The sequence below is a fragment of the Myotis nattereri genome (genome assembly GCF_964212035.1).
Source record: "Myotis nattereri genome assembly, chromosome: 3".
Lineage (NCBI taxonomy): Eukaryota > Metazoa > Chordata > Mammalia > Chiroptera > Vespertilionidae > Myotis > Myotis nattereri.
Window position 1 is genome coordinate 179,019,641 of NC_138077.1, and position 22,273 is coordinate 179,041,913.

At 53.0% G+C, this 22,273-nt stretch overlaps 1 protein-coding gene across 2 annotated transcripts; it reads left to right on the forward strand.

Annotated features, from left to right (window-relative positions):
* Positions 1–2,983: 2,983 nt before the first annotated feature.
* Positions 2,984–19,092, forward strand: CYB5RL (cytochrome b5 reductase like; the record flags this gene model as incomplete). Of its 2 annotated transcripts, XM_081085312.1 has the most annotated exons (6): positions 2,984–3,279; positions 3,434–3,582; positions 6,708–6,795; positions 10,742–10,846; positions 14,015–14,218; positions 17,280–19,092. In XM_081085312.1, 6 exons carry the CDS (start codon positions 3,085–3,087, stop codon positions 17,481–17,483), a joined length of 945 nt encoding a protein of 314 aa, XP_080941438.1. In that variant the 3' UTR covers positions 17,484–19,092. The 2 variants fall into 2 exon arrangements, with proteins under 2 accessions (XP_080941438.1, XP_080941437.1); XM_081085311.1 differs by lacking the exons at positions 14,015–14,218; positions 17,280–19,092 and having other exon boundaries at positions 3,085–3,279; positions 10,742–11,659.
* Between the last annotated feature and the right edge of the window lie 3,181 nt (positions 19,093–22,273).

The window sequence follows — 22,273 nt, forward strand, 5'->3', positions numbered from 1 at the left end:
TAGGGGCAACCAGGCAGGCAGGCAGAGGGGTTAGGAGCAACAGGCAGGCAGAGGAGTTAAGGGAGAGAGGTCAGGCAGGCAGGCAGAGGGATTAGGGGCAATAGGAAGGCAGGCAGGCAGAGGGGTTAGGGTGATGAGGCACGCAGGCAGGTGAGTGGTTAGGGCACTGAGGCAGGCAGGCAAAGTGGTTAGGTGTGATCAGGCAGGCAGGCAGGCGAGCGGCTAGGAGCCAGCAGTCCCAGATTGTAAGAGAGATGTCCCACTGCCAGTTTAAACCAGCAGTTGGCCATCCCCCAAGGGGTTCTGGATTGCGAGAGGGTGCAGGCCAGGCTGAGGGACCCCCTCCCCGCCACCATGCACGAATTTCATGCACCGGGCCTCTAGTATGCATATAGGTTTCCCAGTTAATCTCTCTCCCTCCCTACCCCCACCTTCCCTCTGAAATTCATTAGTCTGTTCATGGTTCTATTGCAGAGAGTAAGAAATTGGCATAGCCTGGCTGGCATGGCTCAGTGGTTGAGCATCGACCTATGAACCAGGAGGTCACAGTTCGATTTTCAGTCAGGGCACATGCCCAGGTTGCAGGCTCGATCCCCAGTGTGATTGTACAGGACGCAGCCAGTCAATGATTCTCTCTCATCATTGATGTTTCTCTCTCTTTCTCTCTCTCCCTCTCCCTCCCTTTCTCTCTCAAATCAATAAAAATTAAAAAATAAAAATGAATTGACATAAAGAGGGTACCAGACCTCATTCCCTCATGTACATACCTGGCACATCACATGCAATAAAAGTGGGTCAAATTGATGTAACACCATGCTAGGCTGCAAGCTCTGTGAAGATGGACCCATGTCCCCTTTACCTCTGCTATAGCGTAGCACCTAGCACTGTGCCTGGCTCCCAGACTTTATCTGTAAACAGAATGAGCACTCACCACTCACTGGAGCCTTACAAATGCTAGGCCTGAGCTTGGTGGTAGAATACAGAAAAAATAAGATACCACCCTTGCCCTCAAGGGGGTCCCAGCCTGCTAAGCCTTCCTGAAATAGCACCAGTAGTAGAACCAGGTTTTCTGAAGCCAAACCCTTTCCCCTATAAGATAGATTTATTGCACACAGGGGGACTACCCTTCTAAAACCAATGAGAGTAAGTGATAAGAAAATTTGGACAAGCTCTGATCAGGAAGAGCCTTGGGCATCGGGCAAGAAGATTGGATTCAATCCAGTAGGCGATGGGGAGCTGTTAGAAGTTGCTAAGCAGGGGACTGGTGTCATCAGAGCTGGTGGCAGGTGCACTGATGGATGGTGTAGAGAGACTAGAAGCACATCCTTTGGGCCTGTGGGAAGCTCCAGCGTAAATGGATGTTGGAAGCAGGAAAAGTGGAAAAGTTCTTAACGATTAATATTCCTTGGGAAGGCCCTGGCCCAGTAGCTCGGTTGATTAGAGTGTCGTTCCCAATATGGCAAGGTTGTGGGTTTGATCCCTGGTCAGGGAACATACAAGAATGAACCAATGAATGCATACATCGGTGGCACAACAAATCGATGTCTCTCTCCTCTCTCTCTCTCTCTCTCTCTCTCTCTCTCTCTCTCTTCCTGCCCCCTCTCTCCCTTCTTCTCTCTCTAAAAAAAGATTCCTGGGAAGTGATTGGTAACCAAGAAACAGGACTTTCAGATCCTCTGGCCAACTTAGTGGTTTAGCCCTCTGCCCTTCCACAGACTTGGCCCACACCTTGATCCTAGCACTTTACGCACAAATGAAATTAGTGCCATTGGGAGGCTCCGGGGTGGCCATAAAATTCAGTGACAGTTTGGCAAGTTGGACCCCTGTTCTGTGCCATCAGGCGCTGGGAATTGTATGAAGACCCTCCCCCCGCCCCCCGCTCTTACTCCATTCTCCCCCGCCCTCCAAAAGCATGACATCTAGTGAGAAAGAGCACTAGCCTGGAGACAGAAGAGCCCTGCTGGCCTTCCCACTCTGGCGTCCTGGCCTGGGCCTCAGTTTTGTGTGAGGTGAGGAAGAACACGGATTGAGTGGGGCCGTGCGAAGTGCTTGGCGTAGACTCTGGCTCAGTTGGTGGCATCTGTTCTATGTGGTTATTATCCCTTTAGAGCAGTGGTTCCCAACCTTCCCCATGCCGCGGCCCTTTAATACAGTTCCTCCTGCTGTGGTGACCCCCAACCATAAAATTATTTTCGTTGCTACTTCATAACTGTAATTTTGCTACTGCTATGAATCGTAATGTAAATATCAGATATGCAGGATCTATTTTCATTGTTACAAATGGAACATAATTAAAGCACAGTAATGAATCACAAAAACAATATGTAATTATATATGTGTTTTTCTGATGGTCTTAGGCGACCCCTGTGAAAGGGTCGTTCAACCCCCAGAGGGGTCGCGACCCACAGGTTGAGAACCGCTGCTTTAGTGGCTGACTCTCCCACAAGGCCAGTTGCTCCTCCAGAGCACAGACTAGGCTCGCTCACCTCTGCATCCCAGCACCTCATTCAGCGCCGCTGTCCGTGTCTCCGGCAGGAATGAATGAGAGGAAATCAAAGGCGGGGGCTCTTAGAGGTCGTTGCATTTTAGAGGAATGATATTTAATCAAATAATGTTCTGTGACGTGAGATTTATCCCCAGTTCTATTCTCAGGCAAGAGGGAGAGAGCGTCCTCTTTTACTTCAGTGTCCCTGTGGGATTTTAAAATATTTTTAAAATTCAACAAGATTTTCTATGTAAAGTGCTTAATCCAGCACTCAGAGCACAGGAAAAGGTCAGGAAACCTTGATGCCAGCTTTGATGGTTCTGTCCTGTTTGCCTGCCTCCCGCTCCAGGCACCAGACTCCAGGGTGGTTCATCCCTGTCCTCACTGCTCACACAGCGCACGCACACATGCAAGGCATCTGCACGTCTCAGGAGGATGGGAGGCGTCGAGGTGACCAGAGTGTAACGATATGTTTTCCCTCTCCGACCTTCCAGGGAACAGGGCCTGGGCCAGTGACTCTCACAGAGCCAGGCCTGCTCTGGGAAGAGCACCTGTCGTCTCCCCCCACCGCCCACCCTCCCAGGCTGCCTGAGCCTCTGATGATGGATGAGAAGGAGGAGGACGATGATGAGGAAGCCTGGCTGCAGCTTCGGCCTGTGGAGCCCTTGCCCTCCCAGTGCTGCGGCAGTGGCTGCTCACCCTGTGTGTTCGACCTCTATGACCGAGACCTGGCGAGGTGGGAGGCAGCCCGAGCCAGCAAGGACAGAAGCCTGCTAAGAGGGAAGGAATCACCGGTAAGGGTCTCCTCAGACCAGAGGGCTCAGGTGGCAGCATCTGTCTGGCCTCAGGTCCGCCAGGATAGATAGCCTCTCCCTGGGGAAAGTGGGGAAGATGCTTGCATGTCTCTTGAGTCCCGCTTTCTAGCCGCTGGATATTTTCCTGTTGCAGAACTTCCCCTCCAAACTGAGCCCAGAGACGTTCCTGGCCTTCCGCATCAGTGCCATGGACAAACTCACTCAGGACACCTACTGTGTGCGGTTTGCACTACCCGGGAGCAGCCAGCTCGGCTTGCGGCCGGGCCAGCACCTCATCCTACGGTATACTCAGGTAGTGGGAGGATCAAAGCTTTGCAGCTCTGCTTTGCCATTTGCTAGCTGTGTGGCCTAGGGTGACGGCTTAACCCCCCACTAATCATCTTCAAAGTAGACATGGTAATACATGATTCAGAGGGTTCTTGGGATTGAACAAGAATGCATTTTCATAGTAAATAAAATAGCAAACACTAATAGCACATACTATCCAAGGGACAATTCTGTGTGCTTATGAGCTCATTTAATTCTCACAAAATCCCGAGGAGTAGGTACCGTTAGCATACCCGCAAAGAAACTGAAGCCACAGAGGCTTAGTAGCTTGCCCAAGGTCACACAGCTAGGAAATGCTGGAGCCAGGATTGGAAGGCAGGCAGGGTGGCTCTAGCGCCGGTGGTATTAACCTGTATGGTTCGCGCCAGTCGATAGAAAGGACACTGTCTTTGAGAACAAGGGACTTGCCCAGTATCACATAGCCAATAAGTTGTGGAGCCAGCATTCAAACTCAGACAGCCCAGCTCCTGAGTTACACTCTTAACCACTCTCAGGTTTCTTCTTCCTCCAGCCTACCTGTGTACTCTCCTCCCGCCTTTGTTTCCACCTTCACCTGTCCAGGCACAAAGACCCTTTGGGACCTCCAGATGGAGGCCTCTGCCGGGCAGTTAACGGTGTGGATATGAGGCACAGCAGAGAGATCTGAGCTGCAGACATGGGCATGGGAATCATTGGCATCTACCTGGACAGCATTTGGGAGCACGTGGCATGGAAAGAGGGAAGGGCGGGGAACCAAACCCTGGCTACTCTAGCATTTACGGTATTGGCAAGAGGAGGAAGAGCCAGCAAAGGAGACAGAAGGTGAAGCCAGAGGACGACGAGAACCAAGAGAGAGCATATTACTGGTCACCCTCTGGCCACTTGCCTTGCACTGACCCCTGGTGTTTTGTGCCCAGCTCGTTCTGGCCTGTGGCCTGGCTGGCAGTCCTTAAAGCTCACCATTCCCATGGATGGGTGGGGCCAGAGGGCAGGTCACAGCTCCATGCAACTGACCATAAGTCAGGAACTCCCTCCCTCTCCTCCACCCTCTCCGCCACTCCAGTGACCTTCCTAACCCACGCAGCTGACCATGTCACTCCCTGTTCCAACACCTGTGCTCATGATGCCTACATAATGGCATCCTAACCCAGACTCCCAGCTTCCTTTCCCACCAAGTTCTCTCTCCCCCTGCTGCATATGTGCCCCTTGTTCCAGCCTCATGATCCACTCACCAGTTCCTGCCCTATGTCATCCTACCTCTAAGCTTTTGCCCAGTATTGCCCTGCCTGGAATTACTTCCCATTCTCACCTGTCAGTGGCCTGCTCATCCTTTAGCCCCAGCTCCGGGAGGCGCCCTGAGGTTCCCGGTGCTCCCAGTGAGTGGTTGCTCCCTCCGTAGCATGTCAGTTTTGCCTGTTGTAGCAAATGTCACCGAGCTCTTTGCATCCAAGTCCAGCTCCTGAGTCACACTCTTAACCACTCCCCTGATTTCTGAGAGAGGAAGGGAGAGAGGGATAAAAACATGAGGATAATCATTGATTGGCTGCCTCCTGCAGGCCCCCCACTGGGGATCGAGCCAGCAACCTAGGATATGCCTGACCGGGAATTGAACCCTAACCTCCTGGGTCAGCACTCACTTGCTCACTGAGCTACACCGACTGGGCAGGACAGGCCTTTTACAAAAACCTTTGCGAACATTGCAGGGCTGGAGAAGGGGAGCTCTGAGGAGTGGTGGTGAGGAACATGGCTCGGCAGTCAGAGCTGTGGGTGACTTTGGGCAAGTGGCTTTCCTTCTCTGAGCCTTGGGTTTTTCACATGGGTTATTATTTGAATTAAAGAAGATAATGCATATAATATGCTTGGTGTGTAGTAGGCAGGTAAGACAACAAGGGTGCTATTTTCATGACAATCATTCTGCACCCTTGTTGGCAACATTGTGCGGAGGATTTATACCCTGAGTCGGGCTTTGGACTAGGGCAGCGGTTGCCAACCTTTCGGACCTCACGGACCACCAGTCGGCGACCACTGGACTAGGGCACCTTTGAGGGTCCTTCCCAATCTAATGAACCTGGCACATGGTAGTAAGTATTTAATAAACAACTTGTTAAAAACAGTTGTTTTTATCTTTATCATTCTATGATTGAGAAGAAGTCAGGAAAAAAACACATTGATGTCCTAAAAACAGCTCACATCATCAATGTATCCTTTTAAAAAAATATATATATGTTTTTATTGATTTTAGAGAGAGAGGAAGGGAGAGAGAGAAACATTGATGAAAGAGAAACATCCATGGGCCACCTCCTGCATGCCCCCCACCAGGGACTGAGCCCACAACCCTGGCATGTGCCTTGGCCAAGAATTGAACTGGTGACCTCTTGGTGCATGGGTCAGTGCTCAACCACTGAGCAACACAGGCCGGGTATCATTGTACTCTTGAAGCACTTTCCCATCTGTAATCCCAGTGGAGCTACACCACAGGGACAAAGGTGGTTGGCCCCATTTTATCAAAGGGGGCAATTTCATATGGATCATAATTTACAGATGAACTAGAGGCCTGGTGCACAAAATATGTGCACTGGGGGAGGGGGGTCCCTCAGCCCAAACTGCGCCCTCTTGCAGTCCAGGAACCCTCGCTCCTTACTGCCTGCCTGCTCACTGTTCCTTATGGCTCAGCTTGCTGCTTCTTAACACTGCCCTGGAGGTGGCAGAGGCTCCCGCCACTGCTGTTGCACTCGCCAGCCGTGAGCCAGCTTCTGGCTGAGCATCGCTCCTCCTGTGGGAGCTCACTGACCACCAGGGGCAGCTCCTGCATTGAGCGTCTGCCTCCTGGTGGTCAGTGCGCATCATAGCGACCAGTTGTTCTGGTCGGTCCTCTGTAAAGGTCGCTTAGGCTTTTATATGTATAGATGACCTGTGGGGGATGCAGCCAGCCTGGGGCAGCAGGGGACCCGGTGCTCTTTTTCCCTGCTCGCCCCTCAGTGAGGACCACTGGGGATGACCAGGCCCACCTTTGCTTTCACCAGCCTGGTGGAGCGGATCCTAGACAGGTTTGTCGAATGCCTGCCTGCCTGCCTGCCTGACTGAGTGCTTCTCTCTCCCAGAGGGACAGTAGATGGCTTAGAAATCCAGAGAGCCTACACACCCATCAGCCCTGTCAATGCAGAAGGCTACTTTGAAGTTTTAATCAAGGTGAGCTGACTCACACAATGCTCCGAGCTGTGGACAGAAGCCCCCTTTGCTGGCGTGGGTGGGATGGGGCAATTCCCACGGATGTGGAAGAGCCAGTACTCACATGGAAGGCGGCTGGCCCGAGGGAAGAGAGTGGCTTCTCCCATCTCCTTCCTGGTGAAGGGGTCTAATCGACCCCCAACAGAGGGCTTATTTATTCCTGACAGATTTTATGAAAAGGAGCCTCAGACTGAGCAAGTGAAAGCTGCTCCTCATTTTTGTGCCTGTCGGTGGAGAGAGCACTGAGCCTGGGGGAAGGGGACCCATTGTGTGCTGGGCATGGGGGTCCTCAGACAGCGGAGCAGCCAGAACAGTACAGTGTGTTAGACACATAGCCAGGAGGCCCCAGTACAGCACAGGGTGGCTGGAGCTATGGAAAGCAGGCTGGGCCTCCTCGCAGAAGATGCTGTATGTTTAAGTAAAGGAGTGGGGAACCAGAGGGAAAGGTGGGAGGAAGCTCTAAGTCAGCGGTTCTCAACCTGTGGGTCGCGACCCCTTTGGTGGTTGAAAGACCCTTTCACAGGAGTCGCCTAAGACCATCCTGCATATCAGATATTTACATTATGATTCATAACAGTAGCAACATTACAGTTATGAAGTAGCAACGAACATAATTTTATGGTTGGGTCACAACATGAGGAACTGTATTTAAAGGGCCAGAAGGTCGAGAACCACTGCTCTAAGTGCTGGGAACTGCATGTGCAGTGGAGAAGGAGGCCTGATGGGGGGATCTGCTTATTTGTCCTGGATCGAAGGGGCCATGCAAGGAAAAGTGGGATGCGGAGCACCTTGTGGACCAAACTAACCTGAGATTACTTCTCGGGGAAGTGGGCAGGGGCTGGGGCATTTGAGTTGGGTCTTAAAGGAGGAGTAGAAATTGGCAGTGGCAGGGAATGGCATCTAGGCCAAGAGGATGGATAACCAAAGGCAGGGAGAGGTGAAACAGAGCAGGGTCTTGTGGAAACTGTTCCCAGTCTGAATGGCAGGAGGAAAGGTGCTTGTGAGGCAGCCAAGGTGGTGAGGGGGTTGGCAGAGATGAGATGAACAAAGTGGGTTGGATACAAAATACCCCAGAGGCCCAAAGAATAGACACCAAGTATATAAGAAGTCATGAATGTCCAATTATGTGGAAAAAATAGTTAGGTGGGACTGCATGAAATTGCTGATACTCTAATATTTTTGACTTACAGAAACAGCAGTGTCATGTGGGTAGCCTAACACATAGCTCTAGATCTGTGGTCGGCAAACTGCGGCTCGAGAGCCATGTGGCTCTTTGGCCCCTTGAGTGTGGCTCTTTCACAAAATACCACAAAATACCACGTGCGGGCGCGCACGTACAATGCGATTGAAACTTCGTGGCCCATGTGCAGAAGTCGGTATTTTGAGGAAGAGCCACACTCAAGGGGCCAAAGAGCCGCATATGGCTCGAGAGCCGCAGTTTGCCGAGCTTCAGTTTGCCGACCACTGTTCTAGATCATCATTTCTCAAATGCAGTCCTTGGAAACACGAGTGTTTAAGAATAGCTTTCACATCCTTTTATCTCCCTCGTAGGACAGGGATTACCCCCATTTCACTGATAAGCAAACTAAGGCCCCAGGAGAACTTGAAGCTCCACAGCCAGTAAGTGTGGCAGATGGTGAGCCCTGGCCTCCTGACTCCAAGACCCCAGCACTGTCTCTGGCTCCCACCTCCCCTGCCTGCCTTCAGAGCCCGAGTGTTTACTCCCTCCCACGTAAGCTTGGATGGGATCCCTTCTCCGCACAACTGTTTGTCTGGGAGATTCCACAAATCCTCTCCAAATGGCCTGCTTCCCCAAGCTGCTTGTCTGGGTGTGTTTCTGTTGAAAGGATAAGCCTAGAGACAGTCCCCTCCCAGCTGCAAGGCTGCTTTTCTCCTTGGTTTCCCAGAAAGCCTCTCTATAGAGAGATGCTTAATTACCCCTAAGCCGCTGGCTAGGAAGAGCTGGAAATGTCTTTGCAAATTGGGCAGACAGATGGTTTTAGGTTTACCCTCCCTGATAGACGAGAAGGAGGAGTTCCCAATTCTCAGGCACCTCCTGGGCACCAGGCACTGCTTCTGGCTCTTTATTGTTTCGTTTCAACCTCATAACCACCCTACAGAGTAGGTCATATCCCCATTTTACAGATGGAGAAGGGATGACATCAGAGGGATGATGTCATTCTCCCCAGGCCCCTTGGGCAATACAATTCCAAGTGGAAGAACAAAAGTTCAGCGTCTGTCCTAGTTAACTAGTGTGTACTGAGCCAGGCTCTGTGTGGGCTGTGCCTCCCCTGAGACTGGGGCCGGAAAACAAGGTGTGCTCTGAGACAGCCTCCAGCAAGTTAGGGAACTGTAGCTTCCCTCCCAGACCTCTTCCAGGTGAGCCTAGCAAGGACTTCCCTGGCTTCAGGCACCTGGTGTCTAAGGAAGTCAGGGATGGTGCTAGAGGTGGCTGGGGGTGCCGAAAAGCATGTCTGGTGACCAGAGCCCAGCCTGGTTATAATCTCATATCAAACACCCTTCCAGTCCTGTGGTTCAGTGCTTCCCTCCTACCCCCACCCTACTGTGTCCACTTGCTGTTCCCAGCACCTGACCTGGGCTGTCCTACCCCTGACCGTACCATACTTGATGCCCAGAACCCTCTCTGCCCTCTACCTCCCATTCCCAGAGAATTCGATCTTACCCAGTTTTCAAGGTCCAGCTCAAACGCTTCCTCCTCCAGGAAGCTATCTTTTTTTTAAATGTATTTTTGTTGATTTCAGAGAGGAAGAGAGATATAAAAACATTAGTGATGAGGATCATTGATTGGCTGCCTCCTGCACGCCCCCTACTGGGGATGAAGCCCACAGTCAGGGCATGTGCCCTTGACCAGAATAGACCCTGGGACCCTTCAGTCCACAGGCTGATGCTCTATCCACTGAGCCAAACCATCTAGGGCCAGGAAGCTATTCTTGATCCTGCTCCATTGGAAGTGACTGCACCTCTTCAGTGCTCTCCCAGCACTTTATCCTTCTCATGCAGCATTAGGTAGTCTCTACCGTGTGTATGTCTGAGACAGGACAGGTTCCTCCTGGACTGTGAGCTCCTTAATCTGAATAACTGAGTGACTGATCAATTCACTCATTCATTCATTTGTTCATTCATAAATATATGAATGGTCCAGCTGTCTTCAGCATGGTGCCTGGCACAGCGAGGGCAGGTCCTCAGAAAATGTAGTCTGCCTCACATGGAGGAATCTCCACATCCTTCATTTTTTCATCCATCCAAGAAACAGTGTAGGCTGATGCAGAGCTTTCAAATGAGTGGGCTACACACTGATTCCAGCCCTAATTTTATTTGGATTTGGCCTGTAGAGTGTTTTAAAAATTTGACTTAATTGCTGACATTTCAAAAATGGGAGATTTAACATAAAAATATGGATGTTTTGCTCCTATGGAAAATCAGATCTGGCATCATCAGCCCCACCAACTGTACTGGAATCTACAAAGTGGCTTCTTCCTTTAGAAGGAACATTCACTCCCCAATTTACCACAGTCCCTACCGTTCCTTGCTGCCCTCTGGAACTGAGACTGAATGTTAGTTGTCACTAATCATTTCATACCCAGTTCTGCACTCAGTTATGTTACCTGTATGGGCCCTGAGTTATCTGGGTTGAGACCTCTGTAGTTAAAGCTGAAGGTCCTATGGATTCTTATCCCAGCCTCACCATTTCCCTGGTGTGTAAGCTCCTGGGCCTCCTCTGAACACTGGGAATGACAGTACCAATCCTGTGGGATGAGGAGGATGATTAAATGAGATGACGCTTGTGCAGTATTTAGCGTTGCAGAAAGGGCTCCCGGGAATGGCTGGTGTGGTGTGGATTGGCAGCACTGCCCGTCCCGATGAAGTCTCCTGTGTTTGCTCCCAGTGCTACCAGACTGGGCTGATGTCCCGGTATGTTGAGTCCTTGAGAGCAGGAGACACGGCTTTCTGGCGAGGACCTTTCGGAAACTTCTTCTATAAACCAAACCAGGTCAGTGCCAGCACACGGAATCCTCAGGAGACCCCCCTCCTTCCCCCCTCCCCTCCGTACCCCTCCGCACCCCAGCTTAGCCTCCAAGACGGCAACTTCCAGTTTCGGGTTTCTGAGTCTCACGGTACCATTCTTCCTGAGAGTATCCTTGGGGCTGGACGTGGGAGGCGATGGACTAGGCACGAAGAAATACAGTCGCCTGCCCATGCTCCCGAACTGTCCATGGCTGCCCATCTCTTAGAAAACTCCAACTCACGTACTTGGTATTTAAGACCCCGATCCCATCTCACCTGCAGATATCTTTCCAGATGCACATTCCTGTTACAAGACCACAGCGACTGCCCCCTAATTCTGTCTCATGGCTCACTGCCTGGGAGGCCACTGCTTCCCAGCCGGGAAGGCTCTTCTCCTTATCTTCATGCTACGCTCAGAGCCTTCCCTGATGTTCCCAGGAGGGATCAGTAATTTTGCATCAGTTGGTGCATATCTGGAAGGCAGTTTGGCAGTATGAAGTCTTGAGAATCTCTGACCCAGTAATTCCACTTCTGGAAGTCTGTCCTGTGGAAGGAATCCAAAATGCTGACTCTTGCACATGTTCATTACAGCTTTATTTATGGTAGCAAGAAATTGGAGATAGCTGAGTATTCAGCCACAGGGGAACATTTAAGTACACTGGGTTTCAGGTACTTAAAGGAATTATCCTGGATTTTAAAATTATATTTATAATTGATATTATATGTTTATATTATAAGATCAAGTGACAAACACTAGGCACAAAACTGAATAGACACTAGACTGGGAAACTAAGTTAAAATGCACAGAGAAAAAAATATGGAAAGAAAATGCAATTAAATGATAGCCTTGCCGAAACCGGTTTGGCTCAGTGGATGGAGCGTCGGCTTGCGGACTGAGGGGTCCCGGGTTCGATTCCGGTCGGGGGCATGTGCTTGGGTTGCGGGCGCGTCCCCAGTGGGAGATGTGCAGGAGGCAGCTGATCGATGTTTCTCTCTCATCGATGTTTCTAACTCTCTATCTCTCTCCCTTCCTCTCTGTAAAAAATCAATAAAATATAAAAAATAAAAAAAAATAAAAAAAATGATAGCCTTATTTCTGCTCTGGGTGATGAAATAAGGGGTGATTTTTATTTTCTTCATTATACTTTCCAAATTCTCCATGATGAACACCTATTACCTTTCTAATTAGGAAAACAAAAACAAGGAAGAGAATGAGTCATTCCTCTCCATTCTTTTTGTTTAAAAATAGCTTTTATTGTTTGTTTTTCCTTATTATAAATGCAATACATGTTCATTACAAAAAAAAAATCAGCAGATATATAGAGAGGCAATAAGAAGAAAATAAAGAACACCTGCAGGCCATCTACCCAGACATATCAGTCTTAGTACCTTGGCATGTACTCTTCTAGATCCTCTTCCATGCGTCAGTGTATGAACAAGTGCACACACCTTTGTGCATATAGTGATATCAAGCATGTATGTGCCAAGCTCTGATTTGAATCCTCACAACAGCTCCTAGTACTGCTATACTACTACCCTCATTTTACAGATAAGGGGTGTGTATATATATATATATATATATATATATATATATATATACACAAAATATACTTTAAAAAATATATATTTTTCAAAGTATATTTTTATTGATTTCAGAGAGGAAGGAAGAGGGAAAGAGAGAGATAGAAACATCAATGATGAGAGAGAATCATCGATTGGCTGCCTCCTGTATGCCCCCACTGGGGATTGAGCCTGCAACCCAGGCATGTGCCCTGACCAGGAATCGAACCGTGACTTCTTGGTTCATAGGTGAACGCTCAACCACTGAGCCGCGCTGGCCAGGCAGGGTGTGCATATATTAACACTCTTCTACAATGTTCTCCTAGTGCTAACCATTTTCAGCCTTACATTTCAGTTGAGGATGTCCTTGTGTCCCCCAGACCTAAGAGCAGGCACTGAGCATCTTCCGTTTTCTCGCAACCTTGAGGTGCACCTGACGAAGGTGATCTTCACCACCTTTTCTGGGTGGAGCCTCTCCATGCCTCGTGGCTGCTCCCTTGCATCCACAGAACACGGATGGAAACCCCTGCACTTCCTGTCTAGGGAGGATGTCGGGTCCAGCAGTGAGGAAGAAGAGATGGGGTCCCACACATTGACGCCAGCCCCTGAGGAGGCTGGGGTGTCTTGCTGCTCTGCAGTTGTCTTCTTTGCAGATGGACATCAAGTCAGCCTGGAGGACTGACACATTAGCATTGATCTGTGTGCTCCTCCACACACATTCCCATGTCTTCATCCAGGGCCAGGCCCTTGCTGGACCCTGGGGCCCAGAACGGGTCAGACAAGACCCCTGTACTCCAGAAGCTCATGGCCTAATGGGGAGATTGACACCCAAACAGATGACCACAGCACAGCATGGCCAGTGTTGTGAGGCAGGTCCACAGGGGGCTGTGGGAAGCAGGAAGGACCCCTCACCTGCCCCTGGCTCAGGGAAGGCTTCCCAGGGCAGCACCTGAGCAGCAGGAGGAGGAGGACCAGGGTAGGCTAACGACCGGGAGATGGCAGGGCAGGGGATCGGGCTGGATGGTACGGCGGGCAGTAAGGGGCTCAGAAAGGGGAAGGAATCTATGTAAAGTATCCTGTAGTCTGGAGAGGGGCAGGCTCAGGTTTCCAAACCAGCACCCTGAGAGCTCTGCAGGGCTGCCCTGGCACAGAGGAAGCAGCCTGAGTGCAGGGCCGGCATGGTGGCAGTGGGCCAGCCTGTGCTGAGAGCAGGTTTTAGCTCAATGTGAGGTGGCAAAACCTCCCTGGCAAAGGAGGTCAGTCCGTCATAGAGCAAACTGCCTGGCAAGGAAATGGGCTGCCTGTCAGCAGAAGCATGTAAGGGTCCTGTGGGGATGTTTAGCAGGAAAACAAACCACTGTAGGATGGGCCACACCCTCAGGCTCCCTTTCAGCACCAGATTCCTTGATTTCTGTTACGCAGACCTTCCAGGCTGTAGACTAACAAGCAAGGTGGTATCCTAGAGGAGGCAGAGCGGGGAGCACTAGGAAGGGCAGGGCCCTCCGGTTCGGGCAAGCCCAAGAACAGGCCCCAAAGTGGGTGGGTGGGGTGAGACCCCCCAACCCTTCCTGTCTATACCCCTCCTGTTCCCCAGTACGGTGAGCTGCTCATGCTGGCTTCGGGCACCGGCCTGGCCCCCATGGTGCCCCTCCTGCGCAGCATCACGGACAATGCGGAGGATGAGACCTTTGTTACCCTGGTCGGCTGCTTCAAGACCTTTGAGGGCATCTACCTGAAAACCTTCCTGCAAGAGCAGGCCCGCTTCTGGAACGTGCGCACCTTCTTTGTTCTCAGCCAGGTAAGCCCGGGGTGGGGGTGGGGGGCGACTTCCTTTCCCGATTGAGACTGTGCTTCTGCCCCTGTCCCAAGGCTGCTGTGGTTCTGTGCCCAGGCTGCAAAGAACCAGCCCCTGGTAGAGTCCCCACCATGTGCCTGGCACGGAGGCAGGTGTCCTGTTCATTATGCAGATGAGGAAACCTGCTCAGGATGGTGGAGGTGCCAGCCCGAGAGGTGCTGCTCAGTGGGGTACAGCCAGGATTTGAGCCTGGGACTCTCTGACTCCAGAGCTCCAGCCCTCACCCATCATGCTTTGCTGCCTGTTATCTGCCCTCTGGCATCAGCAGTTGTGTGCCTACCACATCACTTTGCCCCTGCCTGCGAGGAAAGCTGCTTTCCAACTCTCCTGGCTGCAGACACTCTAGCTCAGTGGTTCTCAACCTTCTGGCCCTTTAAATACAGTTCCTCATGTTGTGACCCAACCATAAAATTATTTTCGTTGCTACTTCATAACTGTAATGTTGCTACTGTTATGAATCGTAATGTAAATATCTGATATGCAGGATGGTCTTAGGTGACCCCTGTGAAAGGGTCGTTTGACCGCCAAAGGGGTCGCGACCCACAGGTTGAGAACCGCTGCTCTAGCTGGAAGCGATTCTGCCTCCTGACGCCCCTGCCTCTGGCTCCCCATCCCCTCATTCACTCAGGCCTTCCCGGCCCCTCCCCTGTGAACCCTAATGGCATGGGGGCCCATCATGCCCCTTACCTCAAGCCCAGCCCTTAGCTCTCTCTGTCTTCCCCTGTCAGTAGCTTTATTTCTCTTTCCTGCAGCCTCTGTTGCTCAGGGTCAGCCTCATTGCCCTGTACTTTGGACCACCCTTCTCATCAGTTTCCTCTTTGAGTCAGCTTTAGAGTGTCCCTAAAGACGTCTGTGATCCTCGACATGTGGCCGGGTGGGTGTGTCAGGAAACTGGGTTTCCCTTCCCAACACCAGAGGTCCGGGGCTCCCCAGGGGCCGGGGTCTGCTGGCCTGCCCATGGGACAGAGTTGTCGAGAGGGTTGTGCTTGGTGAGCGTGAGCAGCAGCAGCAGTTCCCAGGCAGGGGAAGGAAGCAGAAGGCTGATGCAGCCGAGGGGGGGGTGAGGGAAAGGCCACTGCTGCCTGGCAGCATCCTCCCCCCTGCCCGAGGGCCTGGTCAGGGAGGGTGGCAGATGGGGCAGGAAGCTGGCACCTGGCAGAATCGCCCCGGCTTCTTTTTTTCCAAACCACATGCCAGGTGCCGATGAGGATGACCTGCTCTCTTCCATCCAGGCATCACCTGTTTATGGGAGACAGCCACAGGGATGGCAGACAATGGCTTCCCCTCCTTGCGCACTCTCTCTGCCTGGCACCGTTCTAAGCATTTTATGTGTGTTAACTCATGTAAACCCCCACCACAAGCTGAGGAGTTCTGTGCTGCCATCATGCCCATTGTACACATGTGAAAAGTGAGGCTCAGGAGATTTAAGAACCTCGCCCAAGTAACAGCCAGTTGGTGGGAAGCCGGATGTGAACCCTGGTGGTCCTAGTCCAGAGGCCGTGCCCTTACTGCTCATCAGTATAAGACAGCACAGGGATGGGTGCTGCGGAGGGTGTTCAGGGTGCTGCAGCAAGCAGGGAGGGTTTCACAGAGGAGGTGGCACCCGACCTGGGCTTGTGGGTAGAGTTCAAGTTCACCAGCAATCGAGGGCCTTCAGCTCCGGGCTGGGGCTTGGATGATGCCAGGGGCCTGGGATGGGTCAGGCGAGTGGGCTGGCCATCAGTGGCAGGGACGATGGAGTGACAGGCACCTCCTGTTCGTCCGCACTCCCTCCACTCAGGTTGCTCCCTCTCCTGCCTGGTTGCACCGACAGCTTGAATCTTCGAGCGTCTCCCTGCTCCAGACACCCCCTGTTGATCTGTCCTTCATCCTGCAGCTGGGAGGGCAACTCTGACACACCTCCGCCCGGCTTCCAGCCCTTCCCTGGCTCCCCCCTGCTCTCAGCCCGCATGGCTGTGCCAGTCCTCTGCCGCCTTGTCTCCAGGCACGCCCTCCCTGCGTGCTGCGTTCTGGTGGCACTGGTCTGCGGAGCTTGCAGGTGCTGTCTGCTCTTCTGGCTGCTGGGCCTGTGCTCACCACCGTTCCCTTTGCCAGGAGTACTCCTCCCTGCTTCTTCACCCAACACCTACGCATCCCTCATCTCCGCTGAGGTAACGGCATTCGGGAAGCGCTGCCTGAGCCCAGGCTGGATGGATGTTTGTACTGTCACTGCCGGGGCTCTCCTTTGCAGCAGTTACCGTCCCCTCCCCACCTGAGCAGTAACCAGACCCTATGCATCTCGGGTGTGCAACTGAGGAGGCTGAGCGAGCCTAACTGGCCTGAGGGACTCGGGCAGTGGGAAGGAGAGGGGAGGCCAGTGTTCCTGCCCTCAAGGGCCCATAGCAGGGTCCTCAAACCTTTTAAACGGGGGGCCAGTTCACTGTCCCTCAGACGTTGGAGGGCCAGACTATAGTTTAAAAAAAAAAACTATGAACAAATTGCTATGCACACTGCACATATCTTATTTTGAAGTAAAAAAACAAAGCGGGAACAAATACAATATTTGTATTTGCATTTGGCCCACGGGCCATAGTTTGAGGACCCCTGCCTTAAACAGTGAACGCCAGTTATGCTCCCAGGGTGATGGTGTGGACAGCCTTGGGGAGATGCTGGGAGACCCACAGTAATGGGGAGAAAACACTCCCCCCATGGTGACAGGTACAGTGGCCCCCAAGAGGCAGTGAGGAACAAAGGAGCCCGAGTTCTCCTGCCTCTGCTCCTACCTCATTGTGTGCCCCCGGAATGTCGCTCCTCCCTGTGCTCCCCTGTTGTCAGAGGGTAACTACTACCTACAGGATGGCAGTGGGGTGCTGTGTCCAGCGTGAGCAAGCGCCTGACTTGCGGTAGGGCTAGGGGAAGGTTGCCTTCCCATCCCCTCTGCCTCAGTTTCCTCATTTGGCGGGGATAGCTGTGTGTGAACTCGGAGGACCCCAGTAGTCACCCCCACTGTTTCTCATCATCCCAGGAGAACTCCCCGGAGCAGCTTCCTTGGAGTTACCGGGAGAAGACCCACTTTGGCCGCCTGGGCCAGGACCTGATTGAAGAGCTGGTTGGCTCCTGCCGGAGAAAGCCTTTTGCGTTGGTCTGTGGCTCGGCCGAGTTTACCGAGGACATGGCCAAGGGCCTGCTGCGTGCGGGCCTGGCCAAGGACTCCTACTTCCTCTTCTAGGCCAGGCCTCCCTTAAGCCCATGCCAGGGGCCTGCCAGTGAGACCCCGGGAGGAACACAGACTGGGACCAGAAAACGCGGCAGAAGACCACAGCTGACTCGCCCCATGATGGCGGCAGCTGTCTGTACCTCCACGCACCTGTTTCTCATCTGCTACCTCCCTCAGCAGGCATCCTGCAGTGTGGGGGAGGGGGGTGGGTGGTGGAGGTGGCAGGAGCCTGGGGAGGAGTAACCAGCTGGGAGTCAGGAAGGACTTCCTGGAGTCCTGGTCCAGGCTGAGCCCCAGGAGGAGGAGGGGTTGGTAGGAGAAGGGCCAGAAGAGCTCCCCCGGTTCCTCAGGTTAGGGGCTTGTGTCGTTAGACCATGTGCTTCCCCTGGGTGTCCTCAGGGCTGGCTCAGTGACTGTGGGTTAAGCACAGGGAATGACCACGGGCGGCTGAGAGCTCTTTGGAGGAGGAGCTTACCTTCTGTACCTCCAGTGCCAGGAGCCTGACACAAGGAAGGCCTTGGGCTCTGTGACCTGACCCCATTCCCCGAGCGAGGGGGTCTTTGGGTTACCTTTGCTTCGTATTGGCCCTGGGCCTTTCCTGCTGCGAGGGGCTTCGCTCAGCCTCCCTTCCCTAGAGCCCAGCCCAGAGTCCTTTTTCCAGCAAAAGAGCCACAGACACAAATGCCCCTCCTCCTGCAGGCAGCCAGCTCAGCCCTCCCTTCAGCTCTGGTGCCCTGGCGACGGTTGCTATGGAGATCTAAAGATAGAGCAGGAGTCAGGAGACCTGGGTCCTTCTCCCTGCTCTGCCCACTGAGTGGATGCTGATTCTGATCCACCCGCCCCTCCCGTCCACCCCCGCCCCCGCCATCCTGCGTGGGGCGTGCCCTCCCCGGGGAAGCGGGCGCCCCTGGGCAGCGCACTGCAGTTAATGAATTCTGCCTTTCGCAGCCGGGCTCCAGTGCACTGCACCAGCTCAGGCTGGCTACAGGCCGCCCCAGAACCAGAACGTTAAGCCACGGCACCTCAGGATGAGAGAACCATAGAATCATCTAGTTAGAACTTTACAGTCAGAATCCCAGCCCTCCTCATGTCAGAGACTAAAGCTCAGGTCTCCAGAGAGCATCTCGTCCGCCAGGCTCATTGTGTCGATGGGGAAACTGAGGACCAATGAGGCTGAGTGACCAGAGCGAGGAAAGCCGTTCAGGGCGGGGCCAGCACCGGAAGCCAGGTCTCCAGGTGGCAGCCTGTGCTCAGTAGTTTTCAAACTGGGCTCCGCGGGACACGGGGGTTCCTGGTGTGGCAGCAGTGACGGGATGGCCAGACGGGGTCTCCAGGCCCCCCTTCAGCCAGAGCAGCCTTATTTTTATTCAATTTATGTTTTGGGGCTGGGATTAATTTTCACTTGTGAAAAAAGGGCTTCCTTGCACCAGCCACCCCAAAAGTTGCAACAAATCTGTGTGCTGTGCCGTGTTCCGTAAATAATCATGACAGGCAGTTGGGGATGTTGCCAAGGGTTTCAAAGGCACAATTCCGTGGTCACATGTGTGTGGGATACCGACTGGGACCTTCACCGAGAATCCCATGCCCACGAGGACAGTAAAGGCTCCGAGAGTCTAATTGTGAAGAAGCGTTTCCCTGTGTTGAACCCAGAGTTCCCCACGGTGTTTCCCTGTGGACCGTTGCTACCCACTAGAGTCTGTGCCTGGCGCTCCGTGGGACATGCGCTGGGAGATGCCAGGCTGTCGCAGCACCGCCTTTGAGCTCAGTGCAGTGCGTGGGGAGGCTGCGCCGAGTCAGGGGCCCAGCAGGAACTGTGACCTCCTTTGGCCTCGCCTGTGACTTGGACAAGACATGTTTCCTCTCTCGGGGCCTCGGAAATCTGGGCATCTTCCCCACGCTTTCCTCTCCCTCAGCACCTCTCATGCTCTCCTCACAGGGACTCCTGGGGTCCGATTATGGGCCAGGCTCTGTTGTGGGCACCGAGGGAGCAACAGGGAAAGGCAGGTAAGTTCTGGGAGCTCCTCCCGGAGCTTACAGCCCAAAAGGGGAGCAGGCGAACCTGCATCCCAGGGCCGCGTGTGTTCTGGGCGGGGACGCACGGAGTGCTGCTAGAGTGGACGGCGAGGGAGGGCCAGGGGCCCTCTGCCCTGGGTGAGGAGCTCCAAGAGCATTACCCTCATTCATAAGGCTGATGGGGGTCCCCACTTGAGGGGTGGGGAGCCTGGGGCAGTTCTTGTGTGTCTTTGTCCCCTTTAGATACTTGACACGTAGATAGCACAGGCCACCCATGATACCCAGCAGCCCCTCTCGTCCTATAATGTCACCCCCCTCTCCCCTTCACTCCACGTGGGTCTGTGCAACCTGGATACGGGTGGGGTCTCTCATCAGGGGACAGTGGTAGGGCCCCAGCCATGCCCTTGGTGCCAAGACGCCAACAGCTGATGTTGCCCGGAAACGCGAGCTCATGCTGGGTGCTGGGCCTCGCAGGGTGCTAGCGAGCCCAGGACGAGGACTGGTTGGGAGATGTGGGGATGCACCTCTTTGAATCGGGCAAGGTTCCCGTCCGCTGGCCACTGCTGCCGTCTCTCTCCTGACGATGCCCCCGCCGCATGTTGTGGGAGGTGTGCTGTGTGGGTGATGGCAGCAAAATGACAACGGCCTCAGTCCAGCCTTCGCCATGCTGTGCTGCACCGCTCAAGTGACCCCTCGTTGGCCTCCCGGCCTCCAGCCTCTCTCCACACCCCCCCACCCCAGCCCTACCTCTCACACTGCAGCCAGACCAATCTTTTTGACTGTGGTGAGAACACTTAACATGAGATCAGCCCTCGTCACACACTTTTACGTGCACAGTGCATTATTGTTGACGAGGCACAGACCCCCAGCGCTCATCCAGCGCCCTTTTCCTAACACACACCTGAGCCCATCACGCCCTTGCTTAAGATCCTCCAGCGGCTGCCTGCCACCCTCAGGATACGGCCTCTCAGCTGTCCACCTCTCCAGACTTCCTTCATACTGACCCCTGGCCCCCTGGCCCCCAGCTTATGTGTTCCAACTTGCTCTCTTGCATCAGCCATTCCCTTCCCATCGGCTGCTTCCCCTGCCTGGGCCATCCTGCCGTCCTCCTGTCACCACACGCCTTGGCCTTGTCTTCTAAGGGCTCAACTCGGGGTCACTTCCTCTCGGAAGCCTTTCCTGCCTCTGCCGCTCCAGGCCAGGCTAGTGAGCGGGCTCGTGTGTTCTGTGTTGCACCTCTCAGACTCTCGTTTGTGTGCGAGCACACCAAGGGTCCCCTACAGAGGCCTGTTAGGTGTGTTCCCAGTGTGGGGGGTGCTCCGTGCATCCTGAATGTCTCCTGCCTGAATAATAAACAGCTAATACTCATGGAGTACTTTACAGGTTGCAAAATGTGCTTACAGCTACATTGAAGCACGTAATTGTTGCCAAAATGCATTTTAGTGCCCATTTTACCGATGAGGAAACTGAGCTTATGCGACAGCAAGCCATGCTGCAAGGCCAGGGAGGGGTGCACGCAGTGATTGTTACACTGATCATACGTGACACATGCGTGCACCAGGAGATGTGTGTAAAGATGGTCATTGCCACACGTTTGAAATAGCAAAGAGTAAAAAGTGTCTGTCTGTGCGTCAGTAGGAGAAGGCAGAAACGAGCTGAACTGTTCTATGGAGACCTGCACCGGAACGCCGCACGGCAGGCATCGGGAAGGACCAGGCCTGCACATGCCAACACAGACTAAATCCTGAGACGGAATAACTGAGTGCCAAGGGAAAGGCACAGTGAGATAACCATAGTCAGAAAGTTTAAACACAGAATGGCGCCGAGTACTCGGGGAGGAGACCCACCCACTTCAAGGAGAGGTGACCTCTGGGGACAGGGAAGGGGCTGGGGGTGGAGGGCTCTTACCTGGTCACTGTGTTATAAGAATAGTTGAAGTGAATATGGCCGGACAGGAACCTCTGGTGAAGCTGGGTGACGGGTTCACTGGTTCTGCTTTATTATGCTCTACCGTTTTTTCTGTTTGAAATAGTTCCATAATCAAAGATTTAAAAAAATAAGATGAACAATACCTGCTCAAAGTGCTTCCGAAACTAGAGGCTTCCCAGCCAGCGTCGCTCAGCGGTTGAGCGTCGACCTGTGAACCAGGAGGTCAAGATTTGATTCCCGGTGAGGGCACATACCTGGATTACAGGCTCGATACTCAGTGTGGGGCGCACAGGAGGCAGCCGATCAATGATTCTCTCTCATCATTGATGTTTCTCTCCCTCTCCCTCTCTGAAATCAATAAGAATATATTTAAAAACAACAAAACATTCATTCCCTCTCCCCCACCTCAGGATTTTCTATGTCCCTATATCCTCCAAACTCTCAGCCTCTCAGTTGTGAGCACCTACTGTGTGCCGCCCGGTCCAGACACAGCAGCAATGGTGTAAACAGTGCCCAGCACTCAGCTTCCGTGCTGTTCCTTCTTTCTGCTGGTCCCCCTTCCTTCCCTCGGAAACTCGGAGTGACTTTCCAGACACCACAGGTGGGGTTCTTTTTTCCTTCTTTATATTTGTTTGTTGGTTGGTTTATTTTTAATCCCCACCGAGAATATTTTTCCATTGATTTTTAGAGAGAGTGGAAGAGAGAGGGAAAGACAAAAATATTGATGTGAGAGAAACATCGATTGGTTGCTTCTTGCATGCGCCCTGTGGGCCGGGAGGAGCCTGCAACGAAGGGACATGCCCTTGACCAGAATAGAAACCGTGGACCCTTTGGTCCGCAGGCCGATGCTCTATCCACTG